The sequence below is a fragment of the Oryx dammah genome, unplaced genomic scaffold (genome assembly GCF_014754425.2).
Source record: "Oryx dammah isolate SB20612 unplaced genomic scaffold, SCBI_Odam_1.1 HiC_scaffold_9, whole genome shotgun sequence".
Taxonomy (NCBI): domain Eukaryota; kingdom Metazoa; phylum Chordata; class Mammalia; order Artiodactyla; family Bovidae; genus Oryx; species Oryx dammah.
In genome coordinates this window covers 11,489,198-11,506,482 of record NW_024070193.1, presented here as the reverse complement: position 1 = coordinate 11,506,482, position 17,285 = coordinate 11,489,198, and the positions used below count along the sequence as shown (strand labels likewise).

Here is a 17,285-nt window from a genome sequence, read left to right as displayed (position 1 = left end):
TGGGAAGATCAACACAAATAAGTCTTCTGGTTGACAAACCCTTATCAGAAAAAAGGCTGTAAAATGTTAATTGGCCCTTTTGGCTGGAAGATGATGTAACTCACCTAAGATTTGTGTATACAACTAGGTATGCAGAGAGAAAAGCCTGGTTTGGATAAGAGTCTGGGCTGCTAACACTGCATAATTTTGTATTACCCATTGATCTCTATGTGCAATCAAAAAGGTATAAAAGGACTTTCTAGACAGGGGCGGGGCCAGTCGCTGGACTGGTTTCCCCCGTGTCTCCTCCTTACTCTAATTTCAGGCTGAATTCCCATCTGGAGCGGGGTGGCTCACCAAGTCTACTTACTTGTCCTGGCTTCTAAGACCCGCGCGAAAGGGAGCCTAAGGTGGGGCACCCTTCGATATTCAAGTGGGCACCGGTGGCCCAATGTAGATGTGCAAACCTCTTGTCCTGAGATTTTCTTGGTCTTCTCCGTAAGCCAAGTTATTCAGCCTCTTTTCTCCACTTAATTTTCCTACTACACCAATTCTTCCTAATCTAATATTTCTATATTAATAAATAAATAAGTTTCTCCTCACCTACGCCGTCCATGCTTCGAATTTCCCTGGGTCCACCGGGGCCCCGGCAAGGGAACTCTCCCTTACCTCCCCTTCTCGGTCCACTTTCCAAACATGTTGAAGAGCAGGGGCCCTGTAGCTGTTGCTAGTCTGTTCAAAGTAGCCATTTATCACCTGCAGAGACAGCAGAAGTTGGGTGTCAAGAGCAAGAGGCATGTGGACCAACCTCCTCTTGTCTCCCAGTCCCAGGGCTCTCCTCAGGGTCTGGAGACAGTGAGAGAAGGCCCAGGGTGAGGGACCCCTCTGGGCACCTAGAGGGCAGACAGGCAGAGGAACAGTGCCCACTGCTAGCTTGGCTCCTCTGTGGGGCCTGGCCCACCTTGTTCTCAGGCGTCTCTGGGTCCAGCAGCTGGAGCTGGCACTGGAGGGGCTGGTAATCTCGGTCCAGTGGGTGCGGCACCTCCTCCACTTTCTTTGTCTCCTCGGGGGTGGCCTGCAGGGTCTGGGCCAGCACTTAAGGTGATGGGCACTGGCAGCTGGGCTGTCCCCTTGACCCTCCCTCCCCCTCCCATCTAACGAGGGCTGTGGCTCCCCACCTGTGTATCCACCTATTCAGCTGCACCCCATCTACCTGCCTGGCCTTCCCCTCCTCTTTCCTTTGGCTTGCTCGTCACAGTCCATCTCTCGGTCCCCCAGCTCCCTTGCCCCGTCTGTCTGCTTTGTGACCTGCCAGCCCTCACTAGCAACATGTCCTTCTTTTCCTGCAGAAGCTCAGGGGAGTTGATGGGCAGGGGGCGGCTGCGGCCAAAGTTGTGGGGAATGATGGTGTAGAAGTGGGAGGACAGCTCCTCCAGGCTGCGTCCATTGTCTGCAGGGGCTTTCAAGGCTGCCTCCACTGCCTTCAAGGCCTCGAAACCCCGGGTGATCTGCTCCTTGCTCAACTTCCCCAGTGGCATCTTCTTCACATCTGGGGGGATGGGGAGAGTGAGGAGACCGCTCCACAGCCTTGCCACCCCCAGGCCCCTGCTACCCTGCCTGCCCCCGACTCCTCACCCAGTTTCATGAGCGCCATGGCATTCTCGCTGGAGATGTTGGTGATGGGCTTCTGTGTGGCTGCGTCCAAGGAGCAGGACCGCATCCGCTGAACCACGCCCTTCACTGGGCCTCTGTCCACCTAGGGGAAGAGGATGCACATGGGCAGGAGCAGCTGGGCTGGGCACCTGCAGCCAGAGCAGGTCAAGGCTAGAGAATGAGGCCTGTCCTGAGGGCGCACAGCCAAGCAGTAGTGTCCCCTCTCAGCCCAGGCCCACCCTTCCTCGCTGGCCACTTCACCTGCACCACGGCTTCCTGGGCCTCCTCCTCTCTCTGCACTTCGATAAGTGTATACTTGCCGGGGTGGGCCCCAAAGTGGTCCCGCTCTGCCCAGCTGTTCTTGGTCTTGTCCCGAAATTTCTTCTCAAAATGCTTCTTTGCATCCTCCAGTGACTTGCAGTTGTTGAGCTTTGACTGGCCCACCTCTCCCTGTAAGCGACACAGCCACAGTGCCTGCCGTAAATGCTTGCTGGCCTCTGTTGTACCAGCCTGTGCCAAGTGCCCCTGGGCGTCAGAGATGGGGCAGGGCCACAGTCAGTGGCTGTGGCCTTTCAGCCTGCATAAGCTGTGGGGACCCTTGGGGGCAGGAGGCATGCACTGAGCAGGGAGAGGTGGGGAGGAGGTGGGCACAGGATAGGTGGGTGGCACTCACCACACGTCCCCAACGGGTCCAGCAGAAGAAGCGGTCAGCTTCTTCCAGCAGCTGGATGATGTAGAACTTGTTGTTGTTGCTCTCAATGTTGGTTTGGTTCAGGGTGCAGTCGTAGTCTTCATGCACCTGTGGCCAGAGTGGGTGCAGGGAGGGCAGGCTGGCTGAGGCCACCCCAGGGGTACCTGGCTGGATGCTGACAGAAATCAGACTGCACTGGGGTGTCAGAGGCCCTGTCTGGGAACCCTGCCTTAAATGTGGTAGGGGAACGCCTGAGCAGCTCAGGGGCTTGCCCTGTGGTCTGAAGAGCAGACACTGCCTGGATCTGCCTGACCTGCCTGGATCTGATGGGCTATAGCCCTGCCTGACTTCTGGGGTCTCAGGAGAACACAGCTTTCTTGGGAGCCTGGAACCACCTGGCCAGAGCCAAGGCAGTGGGGAGCAGGTCTGAGTGTCCTTGTACCCAGGAGGGAACAGGCATTGGGATTGGCCGGGGACTACAGCTTACCTGGGTTCCAGGTTTGCCGCTGAGTGGACATGAGGGATCCACTTGAGCTATGCACTTCTCTGCAGGCGCGGCCTTAAGAGCCTCAGCAGTGGAACGAAAACTGTCTTCTTCTGCCCCCTGTTGTCCCTTCTTCTTCTCAGGACCCTCATGCTGCACTTGGAGCTTGTGCATTGGAGCCATGGCTGTTCTGTGGCAGAGAGGAGCCCCTCAGACCTCCACGGCCTTTGTACCCGACCTGCCTGGCACAGCACCAACTTGTCCCACCTGAGTTTGCCTTTGGTAACCTCCTTCTGCCTCCATTTCCTCCCCCTGCCTCCATTTCCTCCCCCCTCCCCTCAGTTCAGTTCAGTCGCTCAGTCGTGTCCGACTCTTTGTGACCCATGAATCGCAGCACGCCAGGCCTCCCTGTCCATCACCAACTCCCAGAGTTCACTTAGACTCATGTCCATCGAGTCAGTTATGCCATCAGCCATCTCATCCTCTGTCATCCCCTTCTCCTCCTGCCCCCAACCCCTCCCAGCATCAGAGTCTTTTCCAGTGAGTCAACTCTTCGCATGAGGTGGCCAAAGTACTGGAGTTTCAGCTTTAGCATCATTCCTTCCAAAGAAACCCCAGGGCTGATCTCCTTCAGAATGTACTGGTTGGATCTCCTTGCAGTCCAAGGGACTCTCAAGAGTCTTCTCCAACACCACAGTTCAAAAGCATCAATTCTTCAGTGCTCAGCCTTCTTCACAGTCTAACTCTCACACCCATACATGACCACAGGAAAAACCATAGCCTTGACTAGATGGACCTTAGTCGAAAAAGTAATGTCTCTGCTTTTGAATATATTATCTAGGTTGGTCATAACTTTTCTTCCAAGGAGTAAGCATCTTTTAATTTCATGGGTGCAATCACAATCTGTAGTGATTTTAGAGCCCCCCAAAATAAAGTCTGACACTGTTTCCACTGTTTCCCGATCTGTTTCCTATGAAGTGATGGGACTGGATGCCATGATCTTAGTTTTCTGAATGTTGAGCTTTAAGCCAACTTTTTCACTCTCCTCTTTCACTTTCATCAAGAGGCTTTTTAGTTCCTCTTCACTTTCTGCCATAAGGGTGGTGTCATCTGCATATCTGAGGTTATTGATATTTCTCCCAGCAATCTTGATTCCAGCTTGAGTTTCTTCCAGTCCAGCATTTCTCATGATGTACTCTGCACAGAAGTTAAATAAGCAGGGTGACAACAGACAGCCTTGACGTACTCCTTTTCCTATTTGGAACCAGTCTGTTGTTCCATGTCCAGTTCTAACTGTTGCTTCCTGACCTGCATACAGGTTTCTCAAGAGGCAGGTCAGGCGGTCTGGTATTCCCATCTCTTTCAGAATTTTCCACAGTTTATTGTGATCCACACAGTCAAAGGCTTTGGCATAGTCAATAAAGCAGAAATAGATGTTTTTCTGGAACTCTCTTGCTTTTTTGATGATCCAGTGGATGTTGGCCATTTGATCTCTGGTTCCTCTGCCTTTTCTAATTCCAGTTTGAACATCAAGAAGTTCACAGTTCACGTATTGCTGAAGTCTGGCTTGGAGAATTTTGAGCATTACTTTACTAGCGTGTGGACATGAGTGCAATTGTGCGGTAGTTTGAGCATTCTTTGGCATTGCCTTTCTTTGGGATTGGAATGAAAACTGACCTTTTCCAGTCCTGTGGCCACTGCTGAGTTTTCCAAATTTGCTGGCATATTGAGTGCAACATTTTCACAGCATCATCTTTCAGGATTTGAAATAGCTCCACTGGAATTCCATCACCTCCACTAGCTTTGTTCGTAGTGATGCTTTCTAAGGCCCACTTGACTTCACATTCCAGGATGCCTCTAGATAAGTGATCACACCATCGTGATTATCTGGGTCGTGAAGATCTTATTTGTACAGTTCTTCTGTGTATTCTTGCCACCTCTTCTTAATATCTTCTGCTTCTGTTAGGTCCATACCATTTCTGTCCTTTATCGAGCCCATCTTTGCATGGAATGTTCCCTTGGTATCTCTGATTTTCTTGAAGAGATCTCTAGTCTTTCCCATTCTGTTGTTTTCCTCTATTTCTTTGCATTGATCACTGAAGAAGGCTTTCTTATCTCTTGCTATTCTTTGGAACTCTGCATTCAGATGCTTATATCTTTCCTTTTCTCCTTGGTTTTTCACCTCTCTTCTTTTCACAGCTATTTGTAAGGCCTCCCCAGACAGCCGTTTTGCTTTTTTGCATTTCTTTTCCATGGGGATGGTCTTGATCCCTGTCTCCTGTACAATGTCACAAACCTCATTCCATAGTTCATCAGGTCCAGATATCTGCACCCCGGACAGACCCCTTTCTCTAGTCACTGGGGCCAGGCCCGGCCTCTGTTCAATATTCCAAGTTTTGTTAAGGAAGAGGGGCTCTCCACCCTCTCTAGCTCTCCTATGTGTACTGAGGTGGAAGGGAAAGTGAAAGGAAAATCTCCCCCCTCCCACTTCTGGGCTCCTCCTTGCAGAGCACTCTCTGTTCCTCCCCCATCTCAGCTGACTTGGACCTGGCATGGTTGCTGGGCTGAGTCACCCTAGCTATGGAGGAGAGAGGGCGATGGCTCCCAGGGGCAGCACTCCTGAGGCCAGCTCTATCTCTCCAGAGCTTGGGGCCCAGTAGCACAGAAACTCTTCCCATCAGACTCAAGACTTCTGGGATGCCAGTCCGGGTGCTAGACCAGTGGCACTGAACTGCCAGAGGGCAAAAGCCAGGCACACCCACCCTGCCCTGCCTTGCCCTGTGGAGGGCTGTGGGCAGGGCCATAGGGCACTCACCTAAGAGAAGCAGGGACCTGGGAGACGTGGTGGCCACCGGGTCTACCTCCTAGGCAGTCAGTTCTAACAACCCTCTGTAAGCCTCAAGGGAGCAGGGATGAACTGGGTGTGGATGGGTTTCCAGTTATTTGGTCACCAGTCTGGTGAGTCAGAGGCTGGGCAGGCCCAGCCGGGGCAGCCTGTCCCATGGATGGGGGGACTCTTGACCTGGACACAGCTAAGGCCCAGGGGACTGACGCACCTTTAGGGGTGCACATCTCGCCTGAGGCATGCAATACGTGTCCACCGGTTTGTCAAGTGACCTTGGCCGCAGGTGCAGACATTGCCTTCCTCTCCCCGGGACTGCCTGGCTCCCTCTCCCCCGGTTACTAGGGAGTCAGACTCTCACCCTGGTCCCCGCCCCTGACGGGGAGGAGTCACGGTCCAGGGAAAGGAACCCTGCATCTCTGACGCCCCCCAGCGTCCAAGGGGCGCAAACACAGAGAAGGCGTCGGAGTCCGACTCCTCTTCAGACGTCACTCAGCGGCGGGGCGCATGCGCCACAGTCGTTGGCCGGAAGCGCCGGGAAGAGGCTTGCTTCCTTTACCGTCTGAGCCAGGGTGCGGGAGCCTATAGGAGTTTTAGGAGGCGGGGCCACAGGCATTTACCCTATGGGAGCTTGGGGGCGAGGCAGAACCTATCCAAGGACCCAATAGAGCTCTGGGAGGCGGGACCTATAGGGCGGTGGGAGCCGGGGAGTCTGGTGGGACTGCCAGGGTTTAGCCGCCACGTGAGTTCTCCAGTGGCGGCTGCAACACGCGCCGTGGACAGCATGTTGGCGACAGGGGCGGCTCGTAAGAGGGGAAAGCCTGCCTCAGGGGCCGGGGCTGGTGCGGGGACCGGCAAGCGGCGGCGAAAGGTGAGCATGGCGCTTTGGCAGGCGGGGGTCTATCCCTCCTATTGGAACCACCCTAATCCCATCCGGGGGTCTCGCCCCCGGGACCCGGGTTGGAGTCAGCTTCGTCCCTTTCTCCTTGCGTCAAATCCTGAAAAGCCTTTCACTTGAGCCAGGGCCCACTGCCTTTCTCAGTGGCTCTCTTGGTCAGAGCCCGAGTGGTCGGGACCCCTGACCAAAAACGTATTATGTAATTCCCAGGGCGACTCTGGGGACAAGGTCAAGTCCAAGGATGGCGGCAAGATGAATGAGGAGATCTCGAGCGACTCGGAGAGTGAGAGGTGAGCTCTTTTTTTCCACCTAGTGGAAAGGAACCCTGGAACCCATGGTGTATGGAAGGAATCCTCAGTTGAAGGGGTGCTAGAACTGGGCCAGAACCCAGGATCTCAGGTCTTGACTCTTTCCTCCACTTTCTGAGCCTGAGAACTGTCATTTCCTTCTCTGCAGGGTCTCTGTGTGGGGAGGACCCCCAGTCCCAATGGGAGACCTGCTGAACCTTCCTGGCTCGTGACAGGGAGCTGAACTCCAGGCAAGGGGAGGATACAAGAAATGCTCGTTAGTTCTTCACAATTTCAGTTACTGAGAGTGCCAGGCACTAGTTTCATTGTTTTGAGAACAGAGATAAGCCGGCAGGTGAAGACAGAATGTGTTGTGATGGGAGGCGTATCTTAGAGCTGTGTGTTGTGGGAACAGAAAAGGGGAGTTTAAATAGGGCTTGGAGAGATCAGGAGGGCTTCCTTATGGAGAGGTAGGGAAGGCATTCAGGGATCAGAGAAAAGTCTAGGGGTTAAACAGCCCAGATGGAAGATGGAGAGGGTGGAAGGGCAGGTGGGGCGTGCATCTAGATTGTGAAGGGCTTTGTGTACCTCCTTCATTCCTCAGGTGATGGGGGTGGAACATACTGCGGAATCCAAAGGGGGCTAGCAAGCTGTCAAGCCTGACCTTGTGGAATGGAAGCTGTCACACCAGGAAATCCTGGTGCCTTCCTTCACAGTTGGCTTTAGAGGACTTCTCTGGTGATCCAGTGGCTAAGAACCCACCTGCCAATATGGGTTCAGTCTCTGGTCTGGGAAGATTACACATGCCACAGGGCAACTAAAACTGTGTGCCACAACCACTGAGCCCACACGACCTAGAGCCTGTGCTCTTCAACAAGAGAAGCCACCACAGTGAGCAGCTCATGCTCCACAGCCAGAGAATAGTGCCCGCTTAACACAAGTAGGAAAAGCCCGGGCACAGCAACAAAGACCTAGCGCAGCCAACAAATAAAGAAATACAAATGTTAAATTATTATTTTTTTAAAGTTGGCTTTAGAAATTCTGCCTCTAAATATTGAGTACGTGTTGGTCTTAACCTGCTTGCAGAAGGACTTTATATACTTTTTGTAGTCCTGAGGTTACTGCGGGTGAGTGTGTGTCAGGCCCTGTGTGAAACACTTTTAAATATTTTTAAAATGTGTTGTGGAATTTATTAGCTGAAGAGTTAATGAAATGTAATTGTACCATAGACAGTAATAATGAAATGATGGACCTCTGTGCACCCACCAGAACTAGAAACGTGGAAGACCCAGCTGCCATTCCTGAGTTAATAATTTCTTTGCTTTCCTTCCGTCTTTTTTATCTCTCTCTTTTTTTTTCCTTTTCTGATTCAGGTGTAATTTACATACAGTGATATTTGTTTCTTAGTGTACCTTTCTGTGAGTTGTAACAGACTCATATAAACTGCCACCACTATGAAGATATAGAAGGGTTTTACCACTCTCCAAAATCCCCCTGGCTCCTTTGTAGTCAGTTTCTCTCTCTCTCTCCCCTGGTAACTGCCATTCCTAGAATTTTGCTTTTTCCAGAATGTTATATGAGTGGAATTATAATGGTGTATGCTTCTCTTGATTTTCATTAGAGTTCTGTCTCCTATGTGTGAACACTAAACAAAGATTTATTCGTTTGAGTAAACTGAGTAGAAGTGTAGACCTTGGTTATGTGAGGGAAGGGCAGCAACTCTGTCGGCTGAAGACTTGCTTGGTGCTGGGTACTAACTGGTCTCAAGAGCATGAGGCCCTGGCTTCCTTGAGAATTTCCAATGTCTCTTCTGGGGAAGCTGTGGGCAAGGTCATGGATGAGTCTTGGAAACAGTTGGAGTACCTGACAGGGACTAGATGTCTGCAGGCACGTGATCAGAGGGAACAGGCGGCCCTGGGTTTTCTGCTTCTGAGTTCCCATGACCTACCTCCAGCTCCCAGGAGCAAGTCAGCGTAGGACTCACCTTAAGTGAGGGGTGTGGAGGGGAAATCAAGATCTTCACAAGGTCCAGCCAGACCCAGTTAAGCTTCACCTGGAATCCCATCCTCAGGGTAGAGGATGGGGCTTCGGCAGTGAGGATGGGGCGGTGACAGTCCCAATACGTCTGCCTCTTGGATCCTCACGTCAGGTCTGGGTTGGTGGCTCCCTTGTGTCTGGGGGTAGTTGTTGTTTTGAGATCTACCTTTTCCACTTTCCATGTTGGATCTTCTGTTTCCTGTCTCCTGTGCCTGGCTCAGACAGTAAAGAATCAGCCTGTAATGCAGGAGACCCGGCTTCTATCCCTGGGTCGGAAAGCTCCCCTGGAGAAGGGAATGGCAGCCCACTTCAGTATTCCCAGCCCACTTCGGTATCCCTTCAGAAGGGAATGGCAGCCCACACTCAGTATTCACGGAGAATGCTGTGAACAGAGGAGCCTGGTGGGCTACAGTCCGTGAGGTTGCAAAGAGTCGAACATGACTGAGCAACTAACACTTCTACACCTTCCCCATGTTTAGGTCAGTCTTCTTGTTCGGGAAGCACACCCTCCATCCTTAAAAGGAGGAGAAGGGACCAGTTCTGTGGCACCTTGTACCCCTGAAAATATCCTCACTCCTCACGGATGGTCCAGCTTGGCGCCATCCCAGTGCTTCGCATTTTACTGCGAATTTTTGTGTGCGGTTCCTCTGTGTCCTGCTCTGAGGGATGTCTGGAGTCATTTTGATTCTTGACCCTTTGAATATGATCTGATTTTTCTTGGACCTATAGAACCTTCTCTTTCCCTCCAGAGTTGAGAGACTTCACAGTTGTGTCTTTGGGTTTGGGGTCTATTTTCACCCTTATGTTGGTCCCTGGATGGGCCCTTTCAGTTTGGTAAGTCACATCTTTTTTTTTCTGTGAGTGTCGTCACTGGCCATGAGGGCTGGCAGGGATGGAGGTGGTCCAGTGGCAGGGAAGGCAGTGAGGGGCAGAGTCCTAGTGGCCAGAGGAGTGGGCCGAACCTCCTCAAACCCAACCTGCTCCTGCCCACAGTCTAGCGCCCAGGAGGACTGAGGAGGAGGAGGAGGAGGAGCTGGAGGAGACCGCACAGGAGAAGAAGCTGCGCTTGGCCAAGGTCTACCTGGAGCAGCTCAGGCAGCAAGGTGAGCCCTTGGGCTGGGCAGGTTAGGGACATGGCCTGTGCCCCCTGGTGGGTGACTGATGCAGGTACCTGGTGGGCAGCTGGGGCTGCAGGTGCTGGCTGCCCTATGCGAGGGTGGCGTGAGCTCTGATGGACCTCCTTGGGCGGGCCAGGCTTCATGGGGCTTTAGAATGATCTGATAAGCAAAGCTAGAGGGTGGGCAGGAGGAGATCATCCAGCCCTCCCTGCCCCACCCCCCACCCCATCCACCCCCCGCCACCTTTGCCCAAGGTGGCCTGAACTTCCATGGGACACAGCCCAAGTGTTCAGGGCCTAGGACTGAGGCGGCAGGTTGGGACAGGAAGGGAGAAGTGGGGTCTCGGCCTGGGTTTACTTGGGCTCTTCTGTCCTCCACAGAGGAGGAGAAGGCCGAGGCCCGCGAATTTGAGGAGGCCCAGGTGGCAGGGAGGCTGCAGGAGGCTGTGGTGAGTGTGGAGGGAAAGTGGTGGCAGGGAAGGGGTGGGATTGGTCTGCTTCTGGGATCTCATTCCTTTCCTCTTCACGCAGCTCGAGCAGAGAGGCAGGCTGCAGAAGTCAGTGGCAAAGGAGGTGAGTGGGCAGGGCACTTTGGTGTCAGATTGGAGGGGGTCACCTGGGGCGGTGGACAACTGGGGACTCAGGCTGTGGGGTCTTCGCTGTGAAACCTAGTGGGCACCTGGCCAGACAGGATCAGTCCTTGCCACCTTGAGTCTGGCGTGTGTGTGTGTGTGTGTGTGTGTGTGTGTGTGTGTGTGTGTGTCTCTGTGTGTGTACGTGTGTGTGTGTGTGTGTGTCTGTGTGTGTGTGTGTGTGTGGAGGGGGGCCTTCCTGCCCCCAGTCACAGTGACCCAGCCCCTGCCTGCCTAGATCCAGGCCCCAGACCCGGCTGACATTCGAATCTTACGGGGCCACCAGCTGTCTATCACATGTCTGGTTGTCACCCCTGACGACCTGGCCATCTTTTCTGCTGCCAAAGACTGCACCATTATTAAGTGTGAGTGAGTGCCTGGGTGGGGGCACAGCCCCGAGGGATCGTCTGGGAGGGCTGGTCTGGGGAGGAGGGAATAAGCAGGGAAGATGGAAGCCTGATGGGGAAAGCTTCTGGAGGCAGGTTTGCTCCCTGAGAGGTGTTTTCTGGGTGACGGTGGAAGTGTCTGCCCAGGAGTGGGGCTTTGTGAGCTCCCTGTCACTATCATCAGAGATGATGGAGGAGAGGTGGGCTGGTGATTTAATAGGAATTGATGCTGCAGGTGAGCAGTTGGACTAGAGGATGCTTGAGGCTCTGCACAGCCCTGGGATTGAGTTCCTGGTCCTCCTGGGTTCCCAGCCTTTGACTGCTGAGGGCTGGCCTCCTCCACCCAAGTAGTAGCAGGAAGAGCTCGCGCCATCAGCCCCAAGTACTTCCCTGTCCCTTCTCTTCCGGGCTTCCTGGCTGGCTTGGGGATTACTGGCACCACTTGACAGATGAGACGGAGGTGACTGGTCCAGGGGCTCCCAGTGGCTGAGCCAGGTCTTCTGACCTGAGGCTAGGACTTTCCACGGTCCCACGCGGCCCTTGAGGGGGCTACCAGATGCCTACCCCAGTCCTAGCAGCATCTGTCTTCCCTTTGGTGCCAGGGAGTGTGGAGAGTGGACGGAAACTTCATGTGATCCCTCGAGCCAAGAAGGGCGCCGAGGGGCAACCCCCCGGCCACAGCACCCATGTCCTCTGCATGGCCATCTCTTCCGATGGCAAGTACTTGGTGAGGCTGCGTTGGCCCCGGGGGTGGGTGAGAGGTGTGGGCACGCAGTGGGTGCCTCTGGCCATGGTCCTTGTCCCCATAGGCTTCAGGCGACCGCAGCAAGCTCATTCTCATTTGGGAGGCCCAGAGCTGCCAGCACCTGTACACCTTCACAGGTCACCGGGACGCTGTATCGGTAAGGAGCTGGGCCTCCTGTAGTGGACATTTCTCAAGCACCTGAACGGGCCAGGCTTGGTGCTGGGCTCCAGGGAATGGCGTGAGTGAGGCCGAGGGTGCTCATCATAGAACCTGCACGTTGGTGTATAGGACAGAAACGGGGAAGTGATGGGGAAGAGCTGGGGGAGATTGAGGCGAGCTTGCCTAGGGAGAAGGAGGCCTCCAAGGAGTCTGTACCTGCTTGACAAGGGCAAGAGAGTGTGCCTCTGGCTCCTCGTAGAGCCCCACAGAGCTCTCGAGGGGGGCTCCCTGTGCCACGTGACGTGCTTTTCAGGACGTCCTCCCTGGGCCTGACCTCTGTCTTGGCTGCTGTAGCTCAGGTCCCCTTCTTTGCTCTTTCCATGAATCCCCAGGGGCTGGCGTTCCGCAGAGGCACCCACCAGCTCTACAGCACGTCCCACGACCGTTCTGTGAAGGTGTGGAATGTGGCAGAGAACTCCTACGTGGAGACGCTGTGAGTGTGCCCGGGGAGAGGGAATGCACACGTGTGTGTTCAGGTTCACGGGTGACCTCGTCCTCCGTCTGTCCCCGCTCCAGCTTCGGGCACCAGGACGCCGTGGCCGCGCTGGACGCTCTGAGCAGGGAGTGCTGCGTGACCGCTGGGGGCCGGGACGGGACCGTGCGCGTGTGGAAGATCCCCGAGGAGGCCCAGCTCGTCTTCTATGGCCACCAGTAAGGCGGCCTGCTGTGCCCAGCGTGGGGGGCAGCGTGGGCTGGTGGGGAGGCTGGGCCATGCCCCTCACGGCTCCTTTCTCAGGGGCTCCATCGACAGCATCCAGCTCATCAACGAGGAGCACATGGTGTCGGGCGCGGACGACGGGTAAGAGCTGCCTCCCACCCCTGCCCCGGGCTTGCTGCATCGAAAATCCCCTTGGTCGGGAGCTGGAGCAGCCGCTTTCCATAGGTGGGGACATTGAGGCAGAGCGCGCAGGTCACCCTGTCTGCTTCGCGTGGCTGGTGTGCATTTGGTCCCTTCCTGCCATGTGGTCCTCTGCCCTGCCCTCTCACCCTGCTCCCTGTCCACAGTTCTGTGGCCCTGTGGGGCCTCTCCAAGAAGCGGCCACTTGCCCTGCAGCGTGAGGCCCACGGGCTGCGGGGGGAGCCGGGCTTGGAGCAGCCCTTCTGGGTGTCGTCAGTGGCAGCCCTGCTCAACACAGACCTTGTGGCCACAGGTAGGCTCCCTGTGTGGCAGGGAGGGGGGCATCCCCTCCTGGGATAGGGGGCATCCCCTCCTGGGATAGGGGGGACATCCCAGGGTAGGGTGCTGAGGGGCTTGCTTACTGTCTCCCAGGCTCCCACAACAATTCTGTGCGGCTCTGGCAATGTGGAGAGGGCTTCCGGCAGCTTGACCTTCTCTACGACATCCCCCTGGTGAGTGGGGCTTGAATACCAGCCTGTCTTTACCACTCTCCCAAAGCCCCTTACCAGTCTTTTCCTGCCGGAAGGGTGGTTCCTCAGGGCAGGGCCAGCTGTGACTTCCCTTTGTAGCCCCAGCTCCTACAGGGCCTGCAGAAACTCTCCCGTCTTCCTCTCCCTTTTCTGCCTCCACTCCCCTCCCAAAGGAGTCCCAGGCCCTGTCCTGGGTCCTGGGGTACAAGGCAGGGAAGTGTGTGCAGAGCACAGAGGGCCTGGCCCTGTGATGGGTTCTGCATGACTGGTGCCGGGCTGAATGCCAGGCTAGCGTGTGGTCTTGGGGCAGCCTAGGGCAGAGTGGCAGTTCAGGGCTTGGTCATGGAGTCTCCTGAGCCATGATCCAGGCTGTACTTGGTGCACAGTATCTCCCTAATCCCCACAAACTCTCTGCAAGGCCTGCGATCTACTTTTCCCATCTCAGAGATGTGGAGGCTGAGGCCCAGGCGGCAGAGGGCAGAGCAGGGTGGACCTTTAACTGTGATGCTGGGCTGTGGTGGAGGGTCTCTTATATCTCACTACGTTGTCCTTCCCTCTTCTCAGGTGGGCTTTGTCAATAGCCTCAAGTTCTCCAGTACTGGGGACTTCCTGGTGGCTGGGGTGGGGCAGGAGCACAGGTATGAGGCATGCCTCGGGGGGCGAGGGAGGGACAGGTGGCACTGGCTGGGTGGGAAGAGAGGTGGACACTGTGGAGGGCTGGGCCTGGCCTCAGCGGCACCTCTCCCTCCCGCAGGCTTGGCCGGTGGTGGCGGATCAAAGAGGCCCGGAACTCTGTCTGCATCATCCCTCTCCGCAGGGCCCCCAGACCCCCGGCTGCTGGCTCCTGACACTCACATTCCCTTTATTTAAGTTCTCCCCAGGTCATCCCTTGCTTTCTTTGTATTAAAAGTCTCCTCTTTTGGGCCTTGTCTCCTCCAGCTTCTTGGGTGGGGAGGGCAGAGATGGCTTAGTAAAGGCCTAGGGGCTTTAGCCTTTCCAGGGAATTTGGGGATGGGGCCCTCAGCTGGCTTCTGGCTCCTGGACCCTGAGTGTCCTCTGTTAGGCCAGCTTCCTACCCCCTGCTCTGGGCTGATTGGGGTCGGCAGCTGCTGAGCCCTCAGCTAAGAAGCTGTGGCTGTCCAGTGTGTGTAAAGGCCTGTCTCTGGGGTCTGAGGACTGAAGGGAAGATAGTCAGGGGGCTTCCGCTGGTGGTTCAGTGGTAAAGAATCCACCTGCCAATTGCAAGAGACGGGTTCAGTCCCTGGTCCGGGAAAACCCCACGTGCTGCAGAGCAGCTGAGCCTGCGCATGCTTAGTCATTGCAGTCGTGTCCGACTCTCTGCAATCGTGTGGACCATGGCCTGCCAGGCCCCTCTGTCGGATTCTCCAGGCAAGAATCCTGGAGTGGGTTGCCATTTCCTTCTCCAGCCTGTGCACCTCAGCTGTTGAGCCTGTGGTCTAGAGTCTGGGAACCGCAACTACTAAAGCCTGCTCACCCGAGAGCCCGTGCTCCACAAGAGAAGCCAGTGCACTGAAGAACCTGAGCACCGCAGCTGGAGAGCAGTCCCTGCTTGGCGCAACCAGAGAAAAGCCCACACAGTAACGAAGATGCAGCACGGCCAAAAATAAATACAAATTAAACTGTTGTCCCAACAGACCGTCATGGACGTATTCCTACAAGTCAGGCTGATCCCCCTACCCAGGCCAGGTCAGGAAGCTTTAGGAGCCAGACTGCCCTTGGGGTGGGGGTCGGGTGGAGGTGGGACCCTGCATTGCTCACTGCTTGGGGACAAGGGTCAGAGGTGGGAATAGCTCTGCCCTTGGTCCAAATGACAGCCAGGCTGCATGAGTCCTGTGAGCACTGCCCCTGCCAGGTAAACATGTCAAAGGAATGTTCATTCTCCTGATTTCACTAGATAATTCAGCTCCTGCCGTGGGGTGGAGTAAAGAGGTGGAGAGGCTTGACTGGAGAGCTACCAGGGCTGTGAAGCCGCCTCTCCTCTGGAAACTCTGGAAAATGGGAATGTTAAGGATTCTGCCGTACCTTTCCTCTAATGCCTTGAGTCCAACAGCTGAGCCTGTGGTTCTCAAGCAGCAGTGGCTTCCCCCTGGTCCCCCCAGGCCTCCCCCTTGGACAGAGCTGCTCCTTTCATTCTCGGGGCCTGAAGGGTCAGGTTCAGACCGAATCCCTGAAAATCTTGTTAGGATCAGAGGATGTTACTAGAATTCACTCCCTATGTCCCCGCCTTAAATTGAGCTTAATGATGGGATACACATACCTTCTGAACAATATTGCAAGTAATATGGAGATGCCCCTTAATCTACAAACCCCTTTTCCATTAGCACATTTCCAGGGAGAACGAAAATAAATGCCCTTGGAATTGAAACTGAAAATAATCCCTCCTATGGCTTCTATTCTTGGCCTTGGTCAGCTGAGACTCTAGTTGGGCTCTCCCTCTCTCCCTCACTCCCTTCCTTCCAGGCAATGGGAAGCCATGAGAGGGTTGAAAGCAAATACGTAAAATGAGCTGGTTCACAGTAAAGAGAAAACACAACTCGCTGCTGTGTGGAGAATTAATTAGAGCTTTGGGGGAAAGAAGGGTGGCCACTTAGGAAGCTATAGTAATAGCAGGTAAGAGGTGACGGAGGTGAGAGGGCCCAGCGGCAGGAACGGGGAGACAGGGCTGTGTTTGGGCTGTGTTTGGAGAAGTCGACAGACCTTGTTGATGTGTTGATTGTGCAATGAGATGAAGGTGGCAACATAGTAGTCAGTGGTGACATTTATGAAGATGAGGAAGACCGAGGGGAAAGCAGGATGGAGGAGGAGGATCAAGACTTCAGTCTGCAGTGTCCGGTAGATGCAGGGAAGCTGAACAGGCAGTGAGCTCACTGCTCTGTTTTATAACAAATATGAAGCCGTGTGACTCAGGGGTGCACTGTGCCTCCCACTGCCCACTCCAATGGGCTCAAGAGCTGTCCTGTCTTCTTCTACCCTTGATGGACTCAAGGCCACAGGTGAGGGTGAGGTGAGCCACTGTAGAAACTCTTAGCTCTGTAGCTCTGAACCAGGCAAAAGATACCAGGTGGGGCCCTTCCTGGCTCTGCCTATTTCTGTCCTCTGCAAACCCACCTGGTCATCATGAGGCCCTGGGACTTCCTCAGATCACAGCCCCAGGGTCACTAAAGTGTGCGTTTCTCATTCCTAAAACAGGTGAGCGGATTGACCGAAGGGTGGGGAGGGGCTGAAAGAACAGCAGGTAGGGCTTGCTGCTGCTGCTGCTGCTAAATCGCTTTAGTCGTGTCCGACTCTGTGTGACCCCATGGACTGCAGCCTACCAGACTCCTCCATCCATGGGATTTTCCAGGCAAGAGTACTGAAGTGGGGTGCCATTGCCCTCTCCGCAGGTAGGGTTTAAAACTTATCAAATGGATGCAGATCCCACTAACCACTTCACAGGTTCCATCAGGAAGCCTGCCCATGTCACTGAGGATGCCTCACCTCTGGATCCCCCAAATGGCCTACAGGCACCCCCAGTCTACCCCAAAAAAATACAGGAATAAGGAAATTGTGCATGTATCTGTGAATATACTAAAAAACCATCGAATACAGACTTCCCTGGTGATCCAGTGGTTAAGAACCTGCCGTTCAGTCTTTTCTCCATCCTATCTTATGTTCGGTTGAATTTGCTCCTTGCAGTCTTCTCACAAGACTTGCAGGATCAAGTGTTTCCTGGGCAGGAAACAAAAATGGAATCATCCTATTCCCTAGTGGATTCGAATGAAAACTGGTAATAAAATCAGGCAAAGCTCCAAGAGAGGTCACTGGAGAAGATCCAAGCTGGGGATATAAGGAGTCTCACATATGAAGTGGCAAACATTTATGCTGTGTCAAGATCACGCGCATCTTAAGGGAATCATGGCAATGAGAACATCACCACTGTCTGAACA

The 17,285-nt window shown here is 54.5% G+C and overlaps 2 protein-coding genes and 1 pseudogene across 2 annotated transcripts in view; 2 read left to right on the top strand and 1 right to left on the bottom strand.

Moving 5' to 3' along the window:
- PARP3 (poly(ADP-ribose) polymerase family member 3) overlaps positions 1-5,990 on the bottom strand; it is a 9,130-nt gene extending 3,140 nt beyond the window's left edge. Inside the window, 8 exon segments of the mRNA XM_040247106.1 lie at positions 649-735; positions 941-1,090; positions 1,302-1,528; positions 1,615-1,735; positions 1,894-2,082; positions 2,306-2,431; positions 2,811-2,997; positions 5,623-5,990. Coding sequence (XP_040103040.1) covers positions 649-735; positions 941-1,090; positions 1,302-1,528; positions 1,615-1,735; positions 1,894-2,082; positions 2,306-2,431; positions 2,811-2,990 — 1,080 coding nt within the window. The 5' untranslated portion in view covers positions 2,991-2,997; positions 5,623-5,990.
- A 254-nt stretch (positions 5,991-6,244) lies between these two features.
- RRP9 (ribosomal RNA processing 9, U3 small nucleolar RNA binding protein) lies at positions 6,245-14,259 on the top strand. The gene is made up of 15 exons (XM_040247097.1): positions 6,245-6,520; positions 6,758-6,837; positions 9,865-9,974; positions 10,370-10,437; positions 10,520-10,561; positions 10,859-10,985; positions 11,609-11,733; positions 11,816-11,908; positions 12,303-12,403; positions 12,487-12,621; positions 12,707-12,769; positions 12,976-13,121; positions 13,241-13,320; positions 13,903-13,976; positions 14,093-14,259. The coding sequence occupies exons 1-15, from the start codon at positions 6,434-6,436 to the stop codon at positions 14,184-14,186; spliced, it is 1,425 nt and encodes a 474-aa protein (XP_040103031.1). The 5' UTR covers positions 6,245-6,433; the 3' UTR covers positions 14,187-14,259.
- Positions 14,260-16,152: 1,893 nt separating this feature from the next.
- LOC120868472 lies at positions 16,153-17,282 on the top strand (annotated as a pseudogene).
- Positions 17,283-17,285: the final 3 nt, after the last annotated feature.

Coding starts and splice junctions, on each gene's coding strand:
- RRP9 (XM_040247097.1), top strand. CDS start 6,434: ATGTTGGCGACAGGGGCGGCTCGTAAGAGGGGAAAGCCTGCCTCAGGG. Junction 11,734..11,815: donor CTTCCGATGGCAAGTACTTG/GTGAGGCTGCGT, acceptor TTGTCCCCATAG/GCTTCAGGCGACCGCAGCAA. Junction 13,122..13,240: donor CACAGACCTTGTGGCCACAG/GTAGGCTCCCTG, acceptor ACTGTCTCCCAG/GCTCCCACAACAATTCTGTG.